The 18,818-nt window shown below is 42.3% G+C and overlaps 2 protein-coding genes across 4 annotated transcripts in view; both read right to left on the bottom strand.

Moving 5' to 3' along the window:
- Positions 1 to 2,008: 2,008 nt before the first annotated feature.
- Positions 2,009 to 11,144, bottom strand: LOC112214683 (interleukin-13 receptor subunit alpha-1-like). Its single transcript, XM_024373600.2, has 10 exons — positions 10,802 to 11,144; positions 10,225 to 10,355; positions 9,810 to 9,963; positions 8,294 to 8,393; positions 7,893 to 8,068; positions 5,538 to 5,674; positions 4,623 to 4,755; positions 4,258 to 4,348; positions 3,986 to 4,067; positions 2,009 to 3,618 (listed from the first exon to the last, which is right to left on the bottom strand). Exons 1-10 carry the CDS (start codon positions 11,121 to 11,123, stop codon positions 3,517 to 3,519), a joined length of 1,428 nt encoding a protein of 475 aa, XP_024229368.2. The 5' UTR covers positions 11,124 to 11,144; the 3' UTR covers positions 2,009 to 3,516.
- A 209-nt stretch (positions 11,145 to 11,353) lies between these two features.
- Positions 11,354 to 18,818, bottom strand: part of dock11 (dedicator of cytokinesis 11) — a 115,377-nt gene continuing 107,912 nt past the window's right edge. For 2 of the 3 annotated variants that reach the window (XM_042298284.1, XM_042298285.1), the window contains 4 exons: positions 16,599 to 16,789; positions 15,966 to 16,072; positions 15,603 to 15,741; positions 11,354 to 13,287 (listed from right to left, as the gene is read on the bottom strand). In XM_042298284.1, the coding sequence (XP_042154218.1) occupies positions 13,198 to 13,287; positions 15,603 to 15,741; positions 15,966 to 16,072; positions 16,599 to 16,789 (527 nt within the window). In that variant the 3' untranslated portion in view covers positions 11,354 to 13,197. Of the gene's footprint in view, positions 13,288 to 14,199; positions 14,216 to 15,602; positions 15,742 to 15,965; positions 16,073 to 16,598; positions 16,790 to 18,818 lie in introns of all 3 variants that reach the window. The other variant, XM_042298286.1, reaches the window with a different exon arrangement.

The raw sequence follows: 18,818 nt of genomic DNA, 5'->3' as shown, positions 1-18,818 counted from the left end.
ATCACAAAGCCCTGACATCCTATAGAAAAGTTGTGGGCAGAACTGAAAAAGCGTGTGCGAGCAAGAGGACTACAAACCTGACTCAGTTACACCAGCTCTGTCAGGAGGGATGGACTAAAATTCACCCAACTTACTGTGGGAAGCTTGTGGAAGGATACCTGAAACATTTGACCTAGGTTAAATAATTTAAAGCCAATGCTACCAAATACTAATTGAGTGTATGTAAACTTCTGACCCACTGGGAATGTGATGAAAGAAATAAAAGATGAAATAAGTCATTCTCTCTACTATTATTCTGACACTTCACATTCTTAAACTAAATTGGTGATCCTGACTGACAATTTTTTTTTACTAGGATTAGGAATTGTGAAAAACTGAGTTTAAATGTATATGGCTAAGGTGTATGTAAACTTCTGACTTCAACTGTATATAAAATAAATATTAACCCATCCACCACCCCCCCTCTTCGGAGGACACATATTTTGTTTGTTTTTTCAAGTTTTCTGCTACATATACTGTTCATACATTTTACATACAGTAGACATTATACATACACATTTAGCATACATGGTACTTTTATATTAAGCAATCACATAATAATAATACATTACCAAACATAAACTCTTTAATCCCACCCCTCAGCCACTCTCAGCCCATCCTCCCTATCACCATAGACCTCAGCTCTTTAATCCCACCCCTCAGCCACTCTCAGCCCATCCTCCCTATCACCATAGACCACCCTTGTTTGGTTTCCATGTGCCATATATTTTTCAATTGTGCTGTGATGTTTTAGACATTTTGAACTTTTCTAATCGTATTGTATCTAACAATGAAAACCTATCCTACAAATATTATTATATTATTTATTGACTTGTAAGTGAATGTTGTGTGTTTTTTACCATCCCTTTTTTACAGTGACGAGGAACAAGCTATATCCTGGTCACGGCACCAATGTAACAGTTTAACTTTCGTCCGTCCCCTCGCCCCGACCCGGGCTCAAACCAGGAACCCTCTGTGCACACACAGACAACAGTCACCATTTCTATGACTCACAGGCCTGCTTCCTTTTTTCCCAGCAGAGTGCAGTCTTATTGTGACGCACAGGAAAACTTCATGAGTCAGTCTGTGTGTTAACAGGGTGTACAATGTGTGTTAATGTAGGTGTACAACTGCGAGAGGCTAGTGATTATACAGTTCTCTGACACCGTGTTTTATAAACATGATAAATTTCTCACATATTGCAGTCCGGTTACTTACTGACATGCTCCAACATCAAATGATAAGCAGTAGATGAGTGTGTGTGTGTGTGTGTGTGTGTGCGTGTGTGTGTGTGACCACTACAGCTGGTTTATGTGGACTCTGCCAGGAAGGAATGAATGGGAGTGAGATCCGGAAATCCAATATCAACTCAGACTGACTGCCAATAAAGACAATTTTGTGAGGTCCACAGTAGCGAGATAGGAGACAGACAATCTAACACGTGGATGAAATGTAAGCAGTGTATAGTAAAAATTATAGTATTATAATTGTAAGATAGCAATGTATCAAACTTGCAGGCAAGAACACACAGGAACAAAACACACTGGTATGCTGCTTTCAAATAGGGGCTTAATGTCTCAATTCACCTATTTGACTTCCTTTACTGTTGACCTGTGTTTCATAGTACACATTCTCTTAAGATATAATGAATTGAATCAAGAGTAACAAGCATCGACACGTCACTCACTCAGCGTGAGGGAGGATTTCATCACAGCATCAGTTTCGGGATTTCTCAATTCAATGCCAAATACAGCTACACTTTTCCAACTTTCTCCCATCATATCAGCCACTGTGCTTCTGCCTCTGCATTGCTTGCTCTTTGGGGTTTTACACGGTGTATCTTTTAAGCACTTTGTTGACGACTGCTGATGTACAATGGGCTTCATTTACATTTGATTGATATCACACTGACTATATGTCTTTAAGGAATCCCTCTGTTGAAATAAAAAGGGAGGTATCACTCACATGACTCAGTTATTTTTTGATGGATTTATTCTCTCAACACCTACACTCTGGATTGATTCTCATCATAGATTAGCAGGTACACAAGGCCTTGCTTGACATGCCCATTGGTTCGTCTGTGAGCATTGTTACACTTATCTCTAGTTCGGAACAGACCAGATAACAGGTTTAAGCTGTTCACCAGGTCCTCTACAAAGTCGGTTTCTCCTTCCGGGTTGTTTAAAAGGACTTGGCGATCTTACCAAGGAAGAGTCTCTGCATGTATGGAGGTGTGATGTGAATGATACTCAATGAGTGAGTGTGTGTGGTGATATCAATGAATCATTCATGCAGAAGAATAAGGTTCCATAAGACAGCATGTGAAATTTAAATAAATAAATCAATAAAAATAGGTGTTTGCACAAAACATTTCCTTAACACACAAAACTCTAAATATATATTTCACCAACATTTGTACATACTATAGATACACCTGCACAACCTATTTACACATAGCAATGCAGGTTGATAACAATAGAGTCACAACAATCTAGCTCACATTAGCAGCATATAGCCCTTGATAGGCATCTGCATCCCAAATGGCACTCTGTTCCCTACATAAGTGCACTACTTTTGACCAGAGCCCCATGGGCCCTGGACAAAAGTAACACACTATACATGTAGTGAATAGGGAGCCATTTGGGACACAACTACCTGTATGTCAATGCCCTAAAGTCCCTGCTTAGAGGTCTGGCCTTTTATGGCACAGGTAGTGCACTCATTTCACAGAGGTTCACAGCTTCAAGTACCTCTTTGTCCCCTAAATAATTACATGATCAACCGGGTTGATCAGTCAGATAAAGACTGTGGTGCTGCCTGCGCATCTCTTCGGGCACTGCCACCAATGTCCTATTTGGTTGGGGAGTGAGGTTTAGGAGTCCAGCCCCTCCTCGTTTCCTGCACTGGCTTTCTGATAACCTCTGACATTTGACCTAAGACCCCGAGCCTTGGGTTGCAAGGGGTACATGAGAACAGTTCTTAGTATCTGCCTACACACGCAGGCGCGCACACACACGCACGCACACACACACACACACACACACACACACACACACACACACACACACACACACACACACACACACACACACACACACACACACACACACACACACACACACACACACACACACACACACACACACACACACACACACGCACGCAATCCGGAACAATACAGGAGTCAGTGAGTCGATAAGTCCTGACAGTTCCAGGACAAACAAAAGAAAAGGCGTCTCCATAGTCCAAAGTCCACATACTCTCAGTCTGTATCCAACTCGTTAAGGTCGTCCATCGACTGTGGAGCTCCAACTCCTGACACTCTTCAGCAGTACAGTTAGGGTCCACCTTAAGATAGCTTACTTTGAGGGCCGGTCAATGACACTGAAGTCACTTGGCTCCCAGGTCATACCGGGTCAGGTTGTTGCTGTATCTGTCTGTACAGTCGTAATCACTACTGGGTCAGTGTGTAGTCTCTCAGTGATCAGGCTGCATCATGGGAAGAGTATAGTCTTTCTCTAGGCTGATCTTACATTCCACCTCCTCCTCATCCGGAACATAGAGATTGCCTATGGAGCTCTGGAATACAGAGAGAAAAAGTTGGAGTGGCTTAGTGTGTGTTTAGGTCTGAGAATGTGTGTGTGGGGTGTGGGTGTGTCTGAGAATGTGTGTGTGGGGTGTGTCTGAGAATGTGTGGGTGTGGGTAAGGATGATGACCAGTACCAACATCTAATTCCTTGTTGGTTCAACGTAATATCATTGAAATGACATGGAAACAACATTGATTCAACCAGTATGTGCCTGGTGAGAAGTATTGTAAGAGGAAGTTTAGTATCTACTGCATACACTGATGTTAACATTTCCAGTAAGTGAAGTTCAACAACAGCACCTTGCTGTGAGACCACTACTAATAGTGAAAGAGACCAGAGGATGTTGCTGTTCTAACCTTCAGTCCCTTATTGCTGTTCAGCATGTCCTTGAAAACCAGTGAGGGATGTGGAATCGTGGGGAAAACCTTCTCTCTGTGCCTGGAAAAGAACCACAAAAGAATTAGCCCCAAATTTAAACCCTGATCACCAAAATTGGCAATTCATTAAGCGAAAACACATTTGCTAGATATCTTCTGTCTATTAAGACATTCAATTCATTCTAAACCCCAACACACACACACACACACACACACACACACACACACACACATAGTGTATGTTTACTTACTTCATAAAACAACAAATTAAAATGATGAGGAATAAGAAGACTACAGCTGGAATGACGACAGCAAACACAGTCATCGACCAATCATCCACACCTGAAAAGAATACAAGCAAAAATATCAATGACCCGGTCTAATTCTAATCTTGACAAGTCTGTTACATTTAGCCAACATTCAATACACAAGTCTGTTACAACGACATATACTATTATAGAGACTATAGACTACTGGTATATTATATATGTTTAATTCTATTTGTCTTCTATTTTATTTGAAGGGGAACGTTTACACTATTTCAATGGTAACACAATTACAGTACATCACTGTGTTCTGAAAGAGGGAGAGAATGTAGAGAAAGAGGAGAAAGTACCATAGATTTCCTCTTCGCTCCAGTCGCTGCCTCCTTCCCCACACCATTTCGTATAGACTGCTTTAAGCTTGACTCTGTACTGGCATGTCTCGTCATATGAAACCATCACATGTTTAAATTGTATTTCTTTACTCTGGAAGAAACATACACAGAACCATGAGTGGAACTCAAGTAGTGGTACACTCGTAAAAAAAAAGGTGCTATCTAGAACCTAAAAGGGTTATTCGGCTGTCCCCATAGGAGAGACCTTTGAAGAACCCTTTTTGGTAACCAGGTAGAACTCTTTTGGGTTCCATGTAAAACCCTTTCCACAGATGGTTCTGCATGGATACCAAAAGGAGTTCTACCTGGAACCATAAAGGGTTCTCCTATGGGGACAGCCATAGAACCCTTTTGGAACGTTTTTCCCCCCTAAGCGCTTACTATTTGACTGACACACACAGACACACAAACTGCAGATGTCCAATGCCCACTCATCCTAACACATTCAGTAGGTCTGTAAAAACAATGTAAACATTGTCCAGTGACTAAAGCTCTATTTTTTTATTGGTGTAATTCACATAAGTGGCCTGTCTCATGTTGACAATAGCAGAACGCCCAACCCTTCATCTGACCCATTTTCTGTCTGCAGCCATCTAAACTTAGGCCTCATTATCTGTTTATAAATCATCAAAATGTATTTTATATCAGTGAGACCAACGTGTATAACAACGGCGCGGCCGAGTGACGTCGGCGCAACCCATAATTAACTAGTTTAAATGAAATATGAAACAATAGAAAACACTCTTCTGGGAAGCATAATAACGGACAAAAAAAGGCACTTGCCAGGTTGTCAATGTCAATATGAATTTGTTATGAACTAGTTTCACCTGGATAAATAAAGAGAGATGTAAATGTAAATAAAAATATACACACATCCACGAGCAGTTGACACTTGCTGTAGTTAAAGATGTACTTCCAGCAGTGGACAGCGCCTATGTCCGGAGGGTCCCAGCTCAGGATGAGATTCCTTCCTGTCTCTGTTATCTTCACCTTAGGGGCCGGGGCCTTGACTGAAGAGAATCAGACATACAGTTTAACATTAGATAAATGAGAGTATTGGTAATGTCAACAATATTTGCATACTTGAGAGTTTAGTAGTATCATGGAATTAGTCATTGGTTGTTCAATTGGAATGTACCCCCATAGGCTGGTGAGATGGTTGAAACTGCAAGAATTTGAATTGTTGCAACAACAAAAAATCAATATTTATATATTTTTTGCAACAAATAAAAATTCTTGCAGTTAATGATAATGGGACTGGGGTAGGGGAGAGAGAAAAACATGAGCCCCATTCTGCATGGAGAGCTCTGAGTGGTACGCTCTGATCTGTTCAGTTGTGGGGGTTGGTAGTCAGACACGCTATGCTGTACGATAAACAGTTTACTTTGAGTTAAGTCAGGTCACTCTCTCTCTCGGTCCCTCTCCCCTCTCCCATAGAGTGTGTTTCAAGTTTGGGGAAGTTCATTTTCACCATTAAAATTCTCCCTTATAATAAAGCATTCCATGCATCTATCATCGCATTTGCAGACTTATGCAAGATTGCCTACTATTCCTAAGGTGATTAGCTGATTGGATAGTCACAATTTAGGCTAATAATATAATTGAATCACTGTTCACAAAAAAAGACTGCAGTGTTCAGTGCATGGCTGAGGGTGTAGAGTAGGCCTAGGCTACAGGATATGTTTAATGCAATTCTACTATACTTGATGTTTTTAATATGACAACAATGACAGGGTAGTGTAGGCTACTGCTGACTCTGACAAACAGATCAATAAAAACCACCTTGTCTGCAACCATCTAATCTGGTCTATGAACAGGGGAGACACAAATTGTACATTATGAAGTCCATCTAACCTGAAGGAGGGAATTATTGTCCAAAAATAAAGTTTCAGGTGGCACTGACTCAATGATAAAGGGTGAACATGTGCACAGCGCACTCAATGGGGATATGGCTGATGCTCTCAGCTGGTGCCAATAAATTTGTTTACTGTTCGCTCAAATTGCGAATTTTGCTAATTAAAAGACAGATTAGAGTCTTTTCATTGTCTTCTCTTTACAGCAACAGGCATTTACTTTCCAAACGATGTTTCCCCACGATGAAATTGGGGGTAGAGGAAGGAAATACATTAAAATATTAAAATATACACTGAGTGTACAAAACATTAAGAACACCTGCTCTTTCAATGACAGACTGACCAGGTAAATCCAGGTGAAAGTTATGATCTCTTATTGAGGTCACTTGTTAAATCCACTTCAATCAGTGTAGATGAAGGGGAGGAGACAGGTTAAAGGTTAAAGAAGGATTTTTAAGCCTTGAGATATGGATTGTGTATGTGTTCCATTCAGAGGGTGAATGGGCGAGTCAAAATATTAAAGTGTCTTTGAACGGGGTATGATGGTAGGTACCAGGTGCACTGGTTTGTGTCAAGAACTGCAACGCTGCTGGGTTTTTCACACTGAACAGTTTCCTGTGTGTATCAAGAATGGTCCACCACCCAAAAGACATCCAGCCAACTTGACACAACTGTGGGAAACATTGGAGTCAACATGTGCCAGCATCCCTGTGGAACGCTTTTCACACCTTGTAGATTCTATGCCCAACGAATTGATGCTGTTCTGATTGCAAAGGGGGGTGAATGAAAACAATATTAAATTAGAAACATGGCATTCTCTCACCCTCGGCTCCCAGGCCTGCTCCTGCTTATGTCAAACATGTAGGCTTACTAGCACACTAAGCAACACAGTGCTGGGCACGGCACCTTTCTCCGCAACGTCTCGAAATAGCTGTCCATGGACCTGAAACCGTTTTAATACGCGCAATCTTGTGTTTGCTAATTTGATTACAACACCCCTCTTGTTTTCTCTCTCTTCCCCTTCACACACCTGTTGTTATGCAGTAACCTACAAAGAAATGTGCGTTCTATTCACAATGGTTAATTATGTTTAGCAAACAGTCATGAGTTAAATTAACTTAGGCTGTACTAGTGACTTCTGTAAACAAATCATGTCCCGAATCTTGGCTACTCATCCCATTAGGAATTGTATTTTGTTGTTTAACCTGCAAATGCTTTGCTATAAAGGTGATTTTTTTCCAACTAACCCTTCTCCCCCGCGGCTATGTTTACCTCCTGGTTTAAATTTGTTAGAATGGTTTTCATATTATACCATGAGGATATCGTAAACATCTGTTTTTAACTGTTAAACAATGTGCTATGGAGTTATTCTTACCATGATTTTTAGGAAGCACCAGGAAGTTATTCTGTACAGATAAGCCATCGAGAGTCCCATTGACCTTGAAGTAGACGTCATATTGAAGGAAGGATCCTCTCAGGTGACATCCTGTCCTCTGACCATCTCTGTACTGGTACTCACTGCATGCTGCTATGTGGGAGGGACCAAGGTACCTGAAACATAAGGGATGAGAGGGATGACAATCTGTCACTGCTCAGCTAAACCGACACAAAACAAAGAAATGGCCATATATGATAACAAATAAAGTAAAAAATATAATATATATGTTATTATTATTTATTTTTGACATGGTGGCACAGCCAGTACACAAGGTGCCATATATCGCCTCTCTTCCATTCTTTGGGGAGAGCCCTGATTCATTTTAAAATAGTTCTCACCCATAGTAGAGCTGGAGGCCTGAGGCCTGATTGGCTGGGAGCCAGCTGCAGTTCATGGCCTTAGAGGAGTAGAGGGAACACTGGAAGTTCTTCACCAACTCTGTTATGAGAGAGAGAGAGAAAGAGAGAGAGAGAGAGAGAAAGAGAGAGAGAGAGAGAGAAAGAGAAAGAGAAAGAGAAAGAGAGAGAGAGAGAGAGAGAGAGAGAGAGAGAGAGAGAGAGAGAGAGAGAGAGAGAGAGAAGAGAGAGAGAGAGAGAGAGAGAGAGAGAGAGAGAGAGAGAGAGAGAGAGAGAGAGAGAGAGAGAGAGAGAGAAGAGAGAGAGAGAGAGAGAAAGAAAGAGAGAGAGAGAGAGAGAGATAGAGGAAGAGATAAAAAACATTGCCATGAGTCTAGACCACAAAAACAGTATCTGACAAAGACTCATGCAGATCTAAATATTGTCCTGATAAAAAAGCAAGTTGGTATTTATTGAGATGACGCATGTACTGGAGGCAGCTCTGCAGAGTGGTCACTAGCTGGCACAGCCACAAAGTCATCAAATGAGATTTGAACCATAATCACACTGCTAACCCTAATGCCTAACCCTAACCTTAATTTAAGACCAAAAAGCACATGTTCGTTTTCAGCTGGCCCACCTAGCGGGAAACCGCTCAGTTTTGCCTCCAGGGCAAGACTCATGACAATAAAAGCCAATCTGCAATAAAACATGTTAACATGAAGAAACCTTTCTATTCTCTATGGTAACACTTCACTGGGAATTGTATTCAGCTTTAAGGTCATTGTTTTTATTTGCTGTATGCGTAAAAGCCTTTGTTCAATACTTTGGATAGGCACATATAAAGTACAAATAAAAACAAGGGCATTTCAAACATGAAAAATGATATTAATTTCAGCACAATGTTTGTATTACGGTAGACACATTGGATAAAGTTCAGGAGTTCACAAGTCCCAATTCATATTGGGGAAAATTTTAACTTCCACGTTAGTTAAAGTGTTCACTTAGGGTGCGTTTGTAAATTCACTCTAGGCTTTCTACATCGATTTCAGAGCACTCTCGCCTGAGTATTACAGAGCACACAACACCTGTTGAATATGATCGGTGTCAGTAAATGTCGGCAAAATAACGTAATTAAAATTGTTGCCAGTAGCACAGTTACAGTCAGCAACGCTCTGGATAACATGAAAACAGAATAACCGCATCTTCTAGGGCAAGTAAAATGGTCGGAGTGAGGGGTTCTCTCATTTGTGTCTGGAAGTAGCTAGCAAGCTAGTCAGAACACTTGGATCAACCCTAGTCCTCGGCCAGAGCGTCCAACGTGCGCTCTGAACGCGCCGAGAGCGAAACGCTCTGAATTTACAAAGGGACAATCTGACAACGCTCTGAGTTTACAAACGCCCAGAGTCAACGCACCCTTAGTCATGCATTGAGATCAATGGGAGAAAAAGTGAAAATAAGTGAAAATTCGAAGTTAGGGTTGGAAGTTAGGATTCACCTCACAGTAATTGTTACCTACCTGTGGGGTTAGGTTTAGAGATGCTGACAGGTTTGCTTATGGTTCTGCCTGTACAGTGTTTGGGGTTTGTTTTCACTGTGTAATTCACTGCATCATTCGTAGTGACATTGTACTCTTTATACAAGCTGAAAGTTGACATTAATATGGGCTTCTCCTGTGAAAAAAAATGGAATCACTGTCATTTCACATTCTACAAAGTATTAGTGTTAGGTATTTAATATGATGTATATTATTATTGAATAATATCACTTTGTAACAGATTATTTTATAATAGTTTATGATCGCTTTATATGCATAAATAGGCTACGTTTTGTAATTCATTCTGTGCATAAAAAACTGTTTGTATTATTAATCAATTCCAAATGTACTTTTGTTTCATTTTTCCTTTTCATGGGCCTGAGTGCACTTGACTCACCTCTCCGGTCGTTGTAGTGATCATGTAGTTCACCTTGCATGATGCATCTAAATCCTTTGGTGCGTTCCACGACAGCTTTATACGGAATTCAGACTCCCACGTCAATGACAGGTTGAGCGGCTCAGGGAGAGCTGAAGAGGTGACAAGAGACGAGCAGTGTAAACTACTCTGTATGGCAATGTGATGACCAACTGCTATATATGCTATAATATATATGCTATAATTTGCTATGCCTGATCCACACATATGTTTGGTGTAGGCCCTAGTTACAATTTCTGAACAATATGACTCACCGGGGCAAAGTAACAAGGCCACACAACAAGACTACATCAATAATTATCATAGTCAAATAAAGTCAAATGAATACACGTTTTCATGTAGGCAGAAGTTACAAGGGAATCCAACATGTATTTTAAACAGATTATTTTCTCATTATCTAAATTTCTCATTCTGACGTCGGTTTCGGGAAATGGACAGGAAATCCTAGCTTTCCTAAAGTCTTGCCAACTGAAAATGACTAAACAACTGGTGTCATACGACCATTAAAGGTCATGTAAAGTAAATACAATAGCAGTACCTTTCTCAGCTGCAACCTCTAGTGCGACCAAATGAATAAAATATCGTAGAACCAAGAGAAAATCCAAATGTTTCAAAATCATGTTGTCCGGTGCGTAATTTCTGACGGACTGCGCCTCCTCAAAATCGCCCGGAATTCCAAAGGTAAGACAAGAATTGTCGAGCAGTTGTCTCCCAAACAGAGCGAACAAATAGAAGTGCCTCACGTCCAGATCAATATAAACAAAAGCAAACACCGGATTTACACCCCCGAGCGAGTTATCAATACATTCATACCGTCTATGATTCCATTTCGTGTGACAGCGAGGGCTTCTGTCGGGCATCGGATTGGCAAATAGGGCGGAGTTTGTATGGAGCAATAGCTCAAAGCTACGACAGTACAGAATAGGATATCCTTACCATTTTGACAGTGTCAGTCATTCGTTTTCCTCATTGGATAACATCCCCTATAATACACCTCCTCCTGCTTATGAGTATTGTGTAGGCTTGTAGGCTTGAACATCACAATAATAAAGTGAATAATAACTAAATGGATAAAGTTAATACAACCAACTTTTTCGCAAAACCTTTTTTTATTGAAAAAATGGCTTAACAAAGATATGTTGAACAAGCATCTGTACTTAGATACAGTGTAATTACAATGGCAAATCAAAATCAGACACAATCAGAGAAATAAGACTATTCTCAAACCAACGCAAACATTGGTCCAGAAACAGCACAAATATAAATATGTAGCTACACGCACGCACGCACCTTTCTTCTTTTACAGCAAAACATTATATACATCTGCATATTATTATCATCTATCTGCTAATTTCAGTGTAGCACTTGTGAAATACTGTACAATCAGCATGTGTTGGAGTTGTATTATTACTTGAAATAGGACAGGATACTTTTCTGAGGAGAGATGTAAGGACTAGCAGATCAATAGGTCCAGCCAGCTGATAGATCTCTCAAATTCAAATCTGAACCTCATAGTCAGTTCCACTGCTTTCTTTTTTTCATTGTTCCCCTCTAATCAGGGACTGATTTAGACCTGGGATACCAGGTGGGTGCAATGAATGATTAGGTAGAACAGAAAACTAGTAGTACTCCGGACCTTGTAAGGTAAGATTTGAATACCCCTGTGATAGAGACATCAATCAAAATCAACAGCCTGGTCCCACAATAATTGGTCTTTTGACCAATCAGATAAGAATTACACTGCCTGTGTAAACGCAGCCTATGAGTTGGCAAGACAGCACCAACAGATCTGGGACCAGGCTAATCAATCATCATTGACTTAATGTCAAAGAACACACCCCATGTCAGAACATAAAGTTCAACATCTTAAGAAACTGTCTGAGCATTGGGTTATTACAGAGTGACTGACAATTTGACATCATAGAGTATACTGCATTAAACCTTCCTGTACATCTTTCTTATAGACTAATACAGACAACCGATGGGTTACTGTTGGTTTGTTCCTAAAACATCAGCAATATAAGCCACCTTAGACCATTGCAGAATAGACTCCCAGCACTTAAATGTAATGCATTTGATCTCTGAAGCAACCATTTGATGCAGTGTGCAAGGCAAACAACAGCTTTGCATTGATTATGGACAAAAGGCAGCCATTAGCTGGGTCGTGTTCAGCAGGGCACACCGTAGCAAAATGGTTTGCAACGTAACACAATAATCTGTGTTTTTATTGGACAAATTCAGGTAGTAGTACCGCCCTGTTTCAAAACGTTCCACCCCTACTGAACACACCCAGATGATCCACATACCGTACATGACTTATCTCTTTAGAAGGTAGGTAGGCTAATATCTGCAGTGGTAAAGTGTTAACACCATAGAAACCGTTTCTATTTGAATGGTCAACACTGCCTTTGATTGAAGAGATTAAGTCAATCTGCATAGAGCTTTGAGTTGCAACAGTCCAGAATTTAAACAAATGAAACATTACAAAATAACATCTCCCCCTCGCCATTAAAGAATACAAGTAATTCAAGAATCTGGTCGTTCAAGAGAAAAAAGTGCAATGTCACTTAATACATGACTCAACAGCAAGACCTGACATTTGATCAATTTCGTAATATCGGTAGTACATAATACATTCTCCAAATACTGCTAGCACACAGATGGGCCAAGATATCAGAATATCTCGGCCGTCGTATCAGACATATTGGTGAGCTCAGTTATGTAACACTATTCAGGAAGTTTGGGAAGGCAAATGGGAATAGCAAGGCCAATATGCCAAGTCATACTGAACAGTGCTCATCCCAAAGTACATTATAAACAGGTTTCCAGTTTGTGGTGTGGAGCGAGGGAGTCGACAAGTCCAGTTTGGATCCAACTAGCAGAGGGTGGGTGTGTGTGTGTGTGGGGGTAGCTCTACTCTGTGTTACAGTCACTTTAGCCCAGGTCTGTAGACGTCCCACTGATGGCACGGAATACGTGTAAGGAGTTCTGGAGCAGTGAACGCATCATATCCTCCTGGAAGATCTAGGGTGACAGAGTCAGATACAACAACACACATCATTACCATCATTGGTCAACCAGTCATGTGATAGCAATACATGTGTTGCAGGGATACACGCATATAATGGAGTTTTTGAAAAGAAATGACAAATCCATCAAAATGGAGCCCAGGGTGTCTTGCCAGAACAGCATGGGGACACAGACCTTCGTTCAAATACATTGAGCGTTTGCTAAAGCCACCTGGAGTGATTGGAGGTTTGATGCGGACACACACAGACAGACACACAGTTGCCACATACACTGAGTGTACAAAACATTAAGAACACCTTCCAAATATTGAGTTGCACCCCCTTTTCCCCAACATGGTATCGAAAGCGTTCCACAGGGATGCTGGTAGAAACCGTTTGACTTCAATGTTGACTTCAATGCTTCACACAGTTCTGTCAAGTTGGCTGGATGTTCTTTGGGTGATGGACCATTCTTGATACACACAGGAGACTGTTGAGCGTCAAAAACCCAGCAGCATTGCAGTTCTTGACACAAACCGGTGCACCTGGCACCTACTACCATACCCAGTTCTAAAGGCACGTAAATCTTTTGTCTTACCCACTCACCCTGTGAATGACACACATACACAATCCATGTCTCAATTGTCTCAAGGCTTAAAATCCTTCTTTAACCTGTCGCCTCTCCTTCATCTACACTGATGGAAGTGGATTTAACAAGAGTCATCAATAAGGGATCATAGCTTTCACCTGGTCAGTCTATGTCATGGAAAGAGCAGGTGTTCCTAATGTTTTGTACACCCAGTGAATATCGACCCACAAACAGCTTTACTCACTGACTGAATAAAGGGAGGTTAAGGAGGTGATGACCAGTGTATGTTCCAAGTAGAAATGAAAATGCAACATAACTCCACAGGGGGTATCACATTACCTGGCATTTCTTAAATCTAAGGCGCAGTAAGGGGCAGCAATAGACAGAAGAAAGGGACAAGTTAGTGCTATGGACAGGAAGGTAAAGAAAACATTAAGACACAAAAACACTTTTAATTTGCTACCAAAATACAGTCAGGAGAAAGAGATGTGAGAGAAAAATAGATTCAGGTCATGAGATATGACCTTGGTCAAAGAGGACCATTATTGCGGCAGGTAGTCTAGCGGTTAAGAGCGTTGGGCCTGTAACCGACAAGTTGCAGGTTCCAATCCCTGAGCAGTCTAGGTTACAAAACTCTGTCAATGTTCCCTTGAGCAAGGCACTTAACCCTAATTTCTCCTGTAAATTGCTCTGGATATGAGTATCTGCTAAATGACAAAGGGTTTTCTGGTGTTTTCTTGAGAGAAAGAGAGGGACGAGAGCCTAGGAGTGTGGTCAGGAATATTATGAGAGCCAGAGCCCAAAATAAAGAATTTCTGTTTGTCATCTTGTGTGCATCTGTATGTGTTTGTAAGGCTGACAGGGGCTATGATTATGGGGAGCCCCCCATGTCACCTGTTCATGGATGTCTGGCAGCTCCTCCGCTCCCCCATGTCACCTGTTCATGGATGTCTGGCAGCTCCTCCCCCTCCCCCATGTCACCTGTTCATGGATGTCTGGCAGCTCCCCCCTCCCCATGTCCCCATGGATGTCTGGCATGTCACCTGTTCATGGATGTCTGGCAGCTCCTCCCCCTCCCCCATGTCACCTGTTCATGGATGTCTGGCAGCTCCTCCCCCTCCCTCCATGTCACCTGTTCATTGATGTCTGGCAGCTCCTCCCCCTCCATGTCACCTCCCTCCATGTCACCTGTTCATGGATGATGTCCGACAGCTGTCACCTGTTCATGGATGATGTCTGACAGCTCCCCCTGACAGCTCCCCCTCCCCCATGTCACCTGTTCATGGATGATGTCTGACAGCTCCTCCTCTCCCCCATGTCACCTGTTCATGGATGATGTCTGACAGCTCCTCCCCCCCCATCCCCATGGATGATGTCTGACAGCTCCTCCCCTCCCCCATGTCACCTGTTCATGGATGATGTCTGACAGCTCCTCCCCTCCCCGCCATATCACCTGTTTATGGATGATGTCCGATGTCACCTGTTCTGGATGATGTCCAGCTCCTCCCCCCCCCATGTCACCTGTTCATGGATGATGTCTGACAGCTCCTCCCCTCCCCCATGTCACCTGTTCATGGATGATGTCTGACAGCTCCTCCCCTCCCTCCATATCACCTGTTCTGGATGATGTCCTCCCCCCCCCCCCATGTCACCTGTTCATGGATGATGTCTGACAGCTCCTCCCCTCCCCCATGTCACCTGTTCATGGATGATGTCCAGCTCCTCCCCTCCCCCCATGTCACCTGTTCATGGATGATGTCTGACAGCTCCTTCACCATGTCTTTGAAGTTGCCCTTCAGGCCCTCGTGGTACTCAAACTGGTCCTCCTTGATCAGACGCTCGTTGATGTCCAGCGCCATGCTGCAGGCTTCCACAAACCTCCTGCATAGACAGTACAGACAAATAGATACACACACACACACACCAACAGTTACATGGGGACAGAGGGTGGTGTTCAGCAAGTCATACTTCATCAAATATCAATACTAGTTAACCATTAAGGGGATGACATATTTAATGATTTGCTCCACAACTTGTGTGAGCTTTGCGGAGTAGCTGATATCTTGGCAAGGTAGTGCGTTGTCGGTTGGGTAGTCTACACATACCTGAATATCTCCTTGAGCTCCATGGCTTTCTTATTGTTGGACTGGGACTTGCTGGTTTTGGAGTCGTCCAGAAAGGCTCTGGCGTACGCCATCGGACCAGCGTTAACCTGTGGCACACAAGACAAGGGAAGGAGTAACAATCTTTAAGAGGAATGAATATCTTGGGTATTCAGTTTCACCCTCAGGTAGTGCTGGGTGACCACTATGCTGCCAATGGCGTCTAGATCAACTCGTAGCACAACGATAACATCATTGGCTACCCTCCTGTAGGTTTTAACCCCGACCCTGATCCGGGAGAGCTACCCTCCTGTAGGTTAACACCGACCCTGTTCCTGGAGAGCTACCCTCCTGTAGGTTTTAACCCCGACCCTGTTCCTGGAGAGCTACCCTCCTGTAGGTTTTCAATCCAACACCGGTTTTATCTAACCTCATTCAACTTATCAACTATTAGAATCAAGTGTGCTAGCTTAGGATTGGAGAGAAATGATGCTAGTATGTGGTGTTCCCTGCATGCACTAGCTGCTTCCTGTTTGACCCCAGGGAGTGTACCGGCTGCCTTGGCAGCAGCTAATGGGGATCCTAATGAAATACTAAACGAACAGAGTGATGTGGATACAGTAAGGTCTCATCTACCTGTACAGAGACACAGCCCTGCAGTTTGAGCTGCAGCTGGATCATGTCGACCTCTTGGGAGGAGCAGAGTTTGGTCAGCTCGGCTGTGCGCGCCCGCATCTCGTCGATGGCCACGTCCACAGGCTTCAGCTCTACCTGCTTCTCCCCCAACACCTCCACACGCTTCTTCACGTACGGAAACGTGTTGGCCGCTGGACAGGAGAAATACACATAATTCAGCATATTCACACCCTTTATAACATAACCTATTATCACACATGTTTAGATCATTCCTCTAGCCTGGGGGCCAGTCTGTTCCTGCTCTCTTGAGAACTTGGCTTGAAAACGACGGCAATGGCGTTGGCAAGAGCACAAACAGATGTATTTTTCGCAAAGGGCAGTGTGTTGGTCGCTGCCCAGGAGACTCACCACACAGTCGGTTCTCATATAAACACACGATAAAGTTAATTCATTATGATAACACTGTTTCCCATTAGTGTTTCCTTTATTCTCCTTGTATGGGAATGTGTTGGCAGCTCGGAGGGGAGTAAATAGCACAGTTCCAGGTATCTTCCTTATCCTGGAGTCATTTTTCACACAACTTTCACTTTCTCTTGGTTTTCTGAGAAACTCTCACACTTTTAGGAAGCTAGAGTCTACTAACTGGCAGTCCTGGGTCAAATATACGAAAATATAATTTTGTACCACAATTTTATAGCAACAACATTGAGTCAACATCACTAAACAAACAAAGCACACATGATAATGCTTTTACTGCATATTGGTCTATTTGTAACATCCTGTGTGTCAGGTCTGTGGGTAGAAATGTTGACAGATATTTGAGACAGGCGGGCCGGCTGTTGTTTAATGTCAGTTGTGACAGTGGGATAATCATGAAATGGCCAATGGTCAATCAAAATGTCTATATCATCATGTGATAAAACAATTGCAGTGGATGTAAGCCATTTAAATGGTCCTATAGCGCTTCAGTTATCAAATGTATTTTAATGCTTGTACCCTCATAAACAGAATTAGCCAGTGGTTAGCTGTAAACGTTCTCTGTCAATTCTAAGGAATAATGTTTACTACTGTTAAAGGAAAAAGCCACTGAAAAACTATATTTTGGTACTTTATTCATTAGTTCTCTGTTCATACAGTTCCAAAATGTTTTGCATCACAGCAGTCAAGTTTAAGATATCGAGTCCAGGCCATGTCGCAGCCGGCCGCGACCGGGAGCCCCATGGGGCGGCACACAATTGCGTTGTCCGGGTTAGGGGAGGGTTTGGCCGGCAGGGATGTTCTTGTCCCATCCCACACTAGCAACTCCTGTGGCAGGCCGGGCGCAATGCACGCTGACACAGTCACCAGGTGCACTGTGTTTCCTCCGACACATTAGTTCGGCTGGCTTCCGCGTTAAGCGGGCGTTGTGTCAAGAAGCAGTGCGGCTTGGCTGGGTTGTGTTTCGGAGGATGCACGGCTCTTGACCTTCGCCTCTCCTGAGTCCGTAAGGGAGTTGCAGCGATGGGACAAGACTGTAACTACCAATTGGATACCATGAAATTGGGAAGAAAAAGGGGTAAAAAAAAACAAAAAAAACAACAACTTTCAAGAAGCAAACAAAGTGTCACCGGCCACATCATGATGATGATGATGCAAAATGGACAAAAGAAACTATGGACTAATGAAAAAAATATCAAAAGATAGTTTTTGAGTGGAGTTTTCCTTGAAGGGTAATGTGGAACCGATGTTTTGAAGTCAGTGGGTTTCTGAACTTGCAGTAATTCTCAAATAGTTTAGATGTTAGTGTAGCTCATCTAAGAAGAAATTAAACAAGCTGTGTGCACAGTTGATGATGGTTTTAATTGAAAAGCTTATATACTTCTTTGTCTCCAGTGCAACACACAAACAGTGGTATTCTGTTTGTCTAAACAAGGTTGAAATATGGAGGCTTTAGTCATAGAGGTCGTAAAAATGTTGTAAAGCAAACAAACTGGTTGAAATAAGGTTTTTGTAGGTGTGTTAATAATAGTTTTAAATAGGTTTTACTAGGTGGCTTCCACCCGGTTACGTAACCCTGCACCTTAGAGGTTGCTGCACCATATACATAGACAAATAACATTTTATTTGAAGAGGTTGTAAAGCTAACTAACTATTTGTAAGTTTTTTCTTTGTTGTAAAAGAGGTTAAGTAGTTTAAGCTAATTGGTTTTAACTATGTTGGTTGTAATGAAGTTGCAAAGCT

This window comes from Oncorhynchus tshawytscha, linkage group LG15 (genome assembly GCF_018296145.1).
Source record: "Oncorhynchus tshawytscha isolate Ot180627B linkage group LG15, Otsh_v2.0, whole genome shotgun sequence".
NCBI classification, from domain to species: domain Eukaryota; kingdom Metazoa; phylum Chordata; class Actinopteri; order Salmoniformes; family Salmonidae; genus Oncorhynchus; species Oncorhynchus tshawytscha.
The sequence above is the reverse complement of the archived record's forward strand: the minus strand, read 5'-3'. Positions and strand labels throughout refer to the sequence as shown.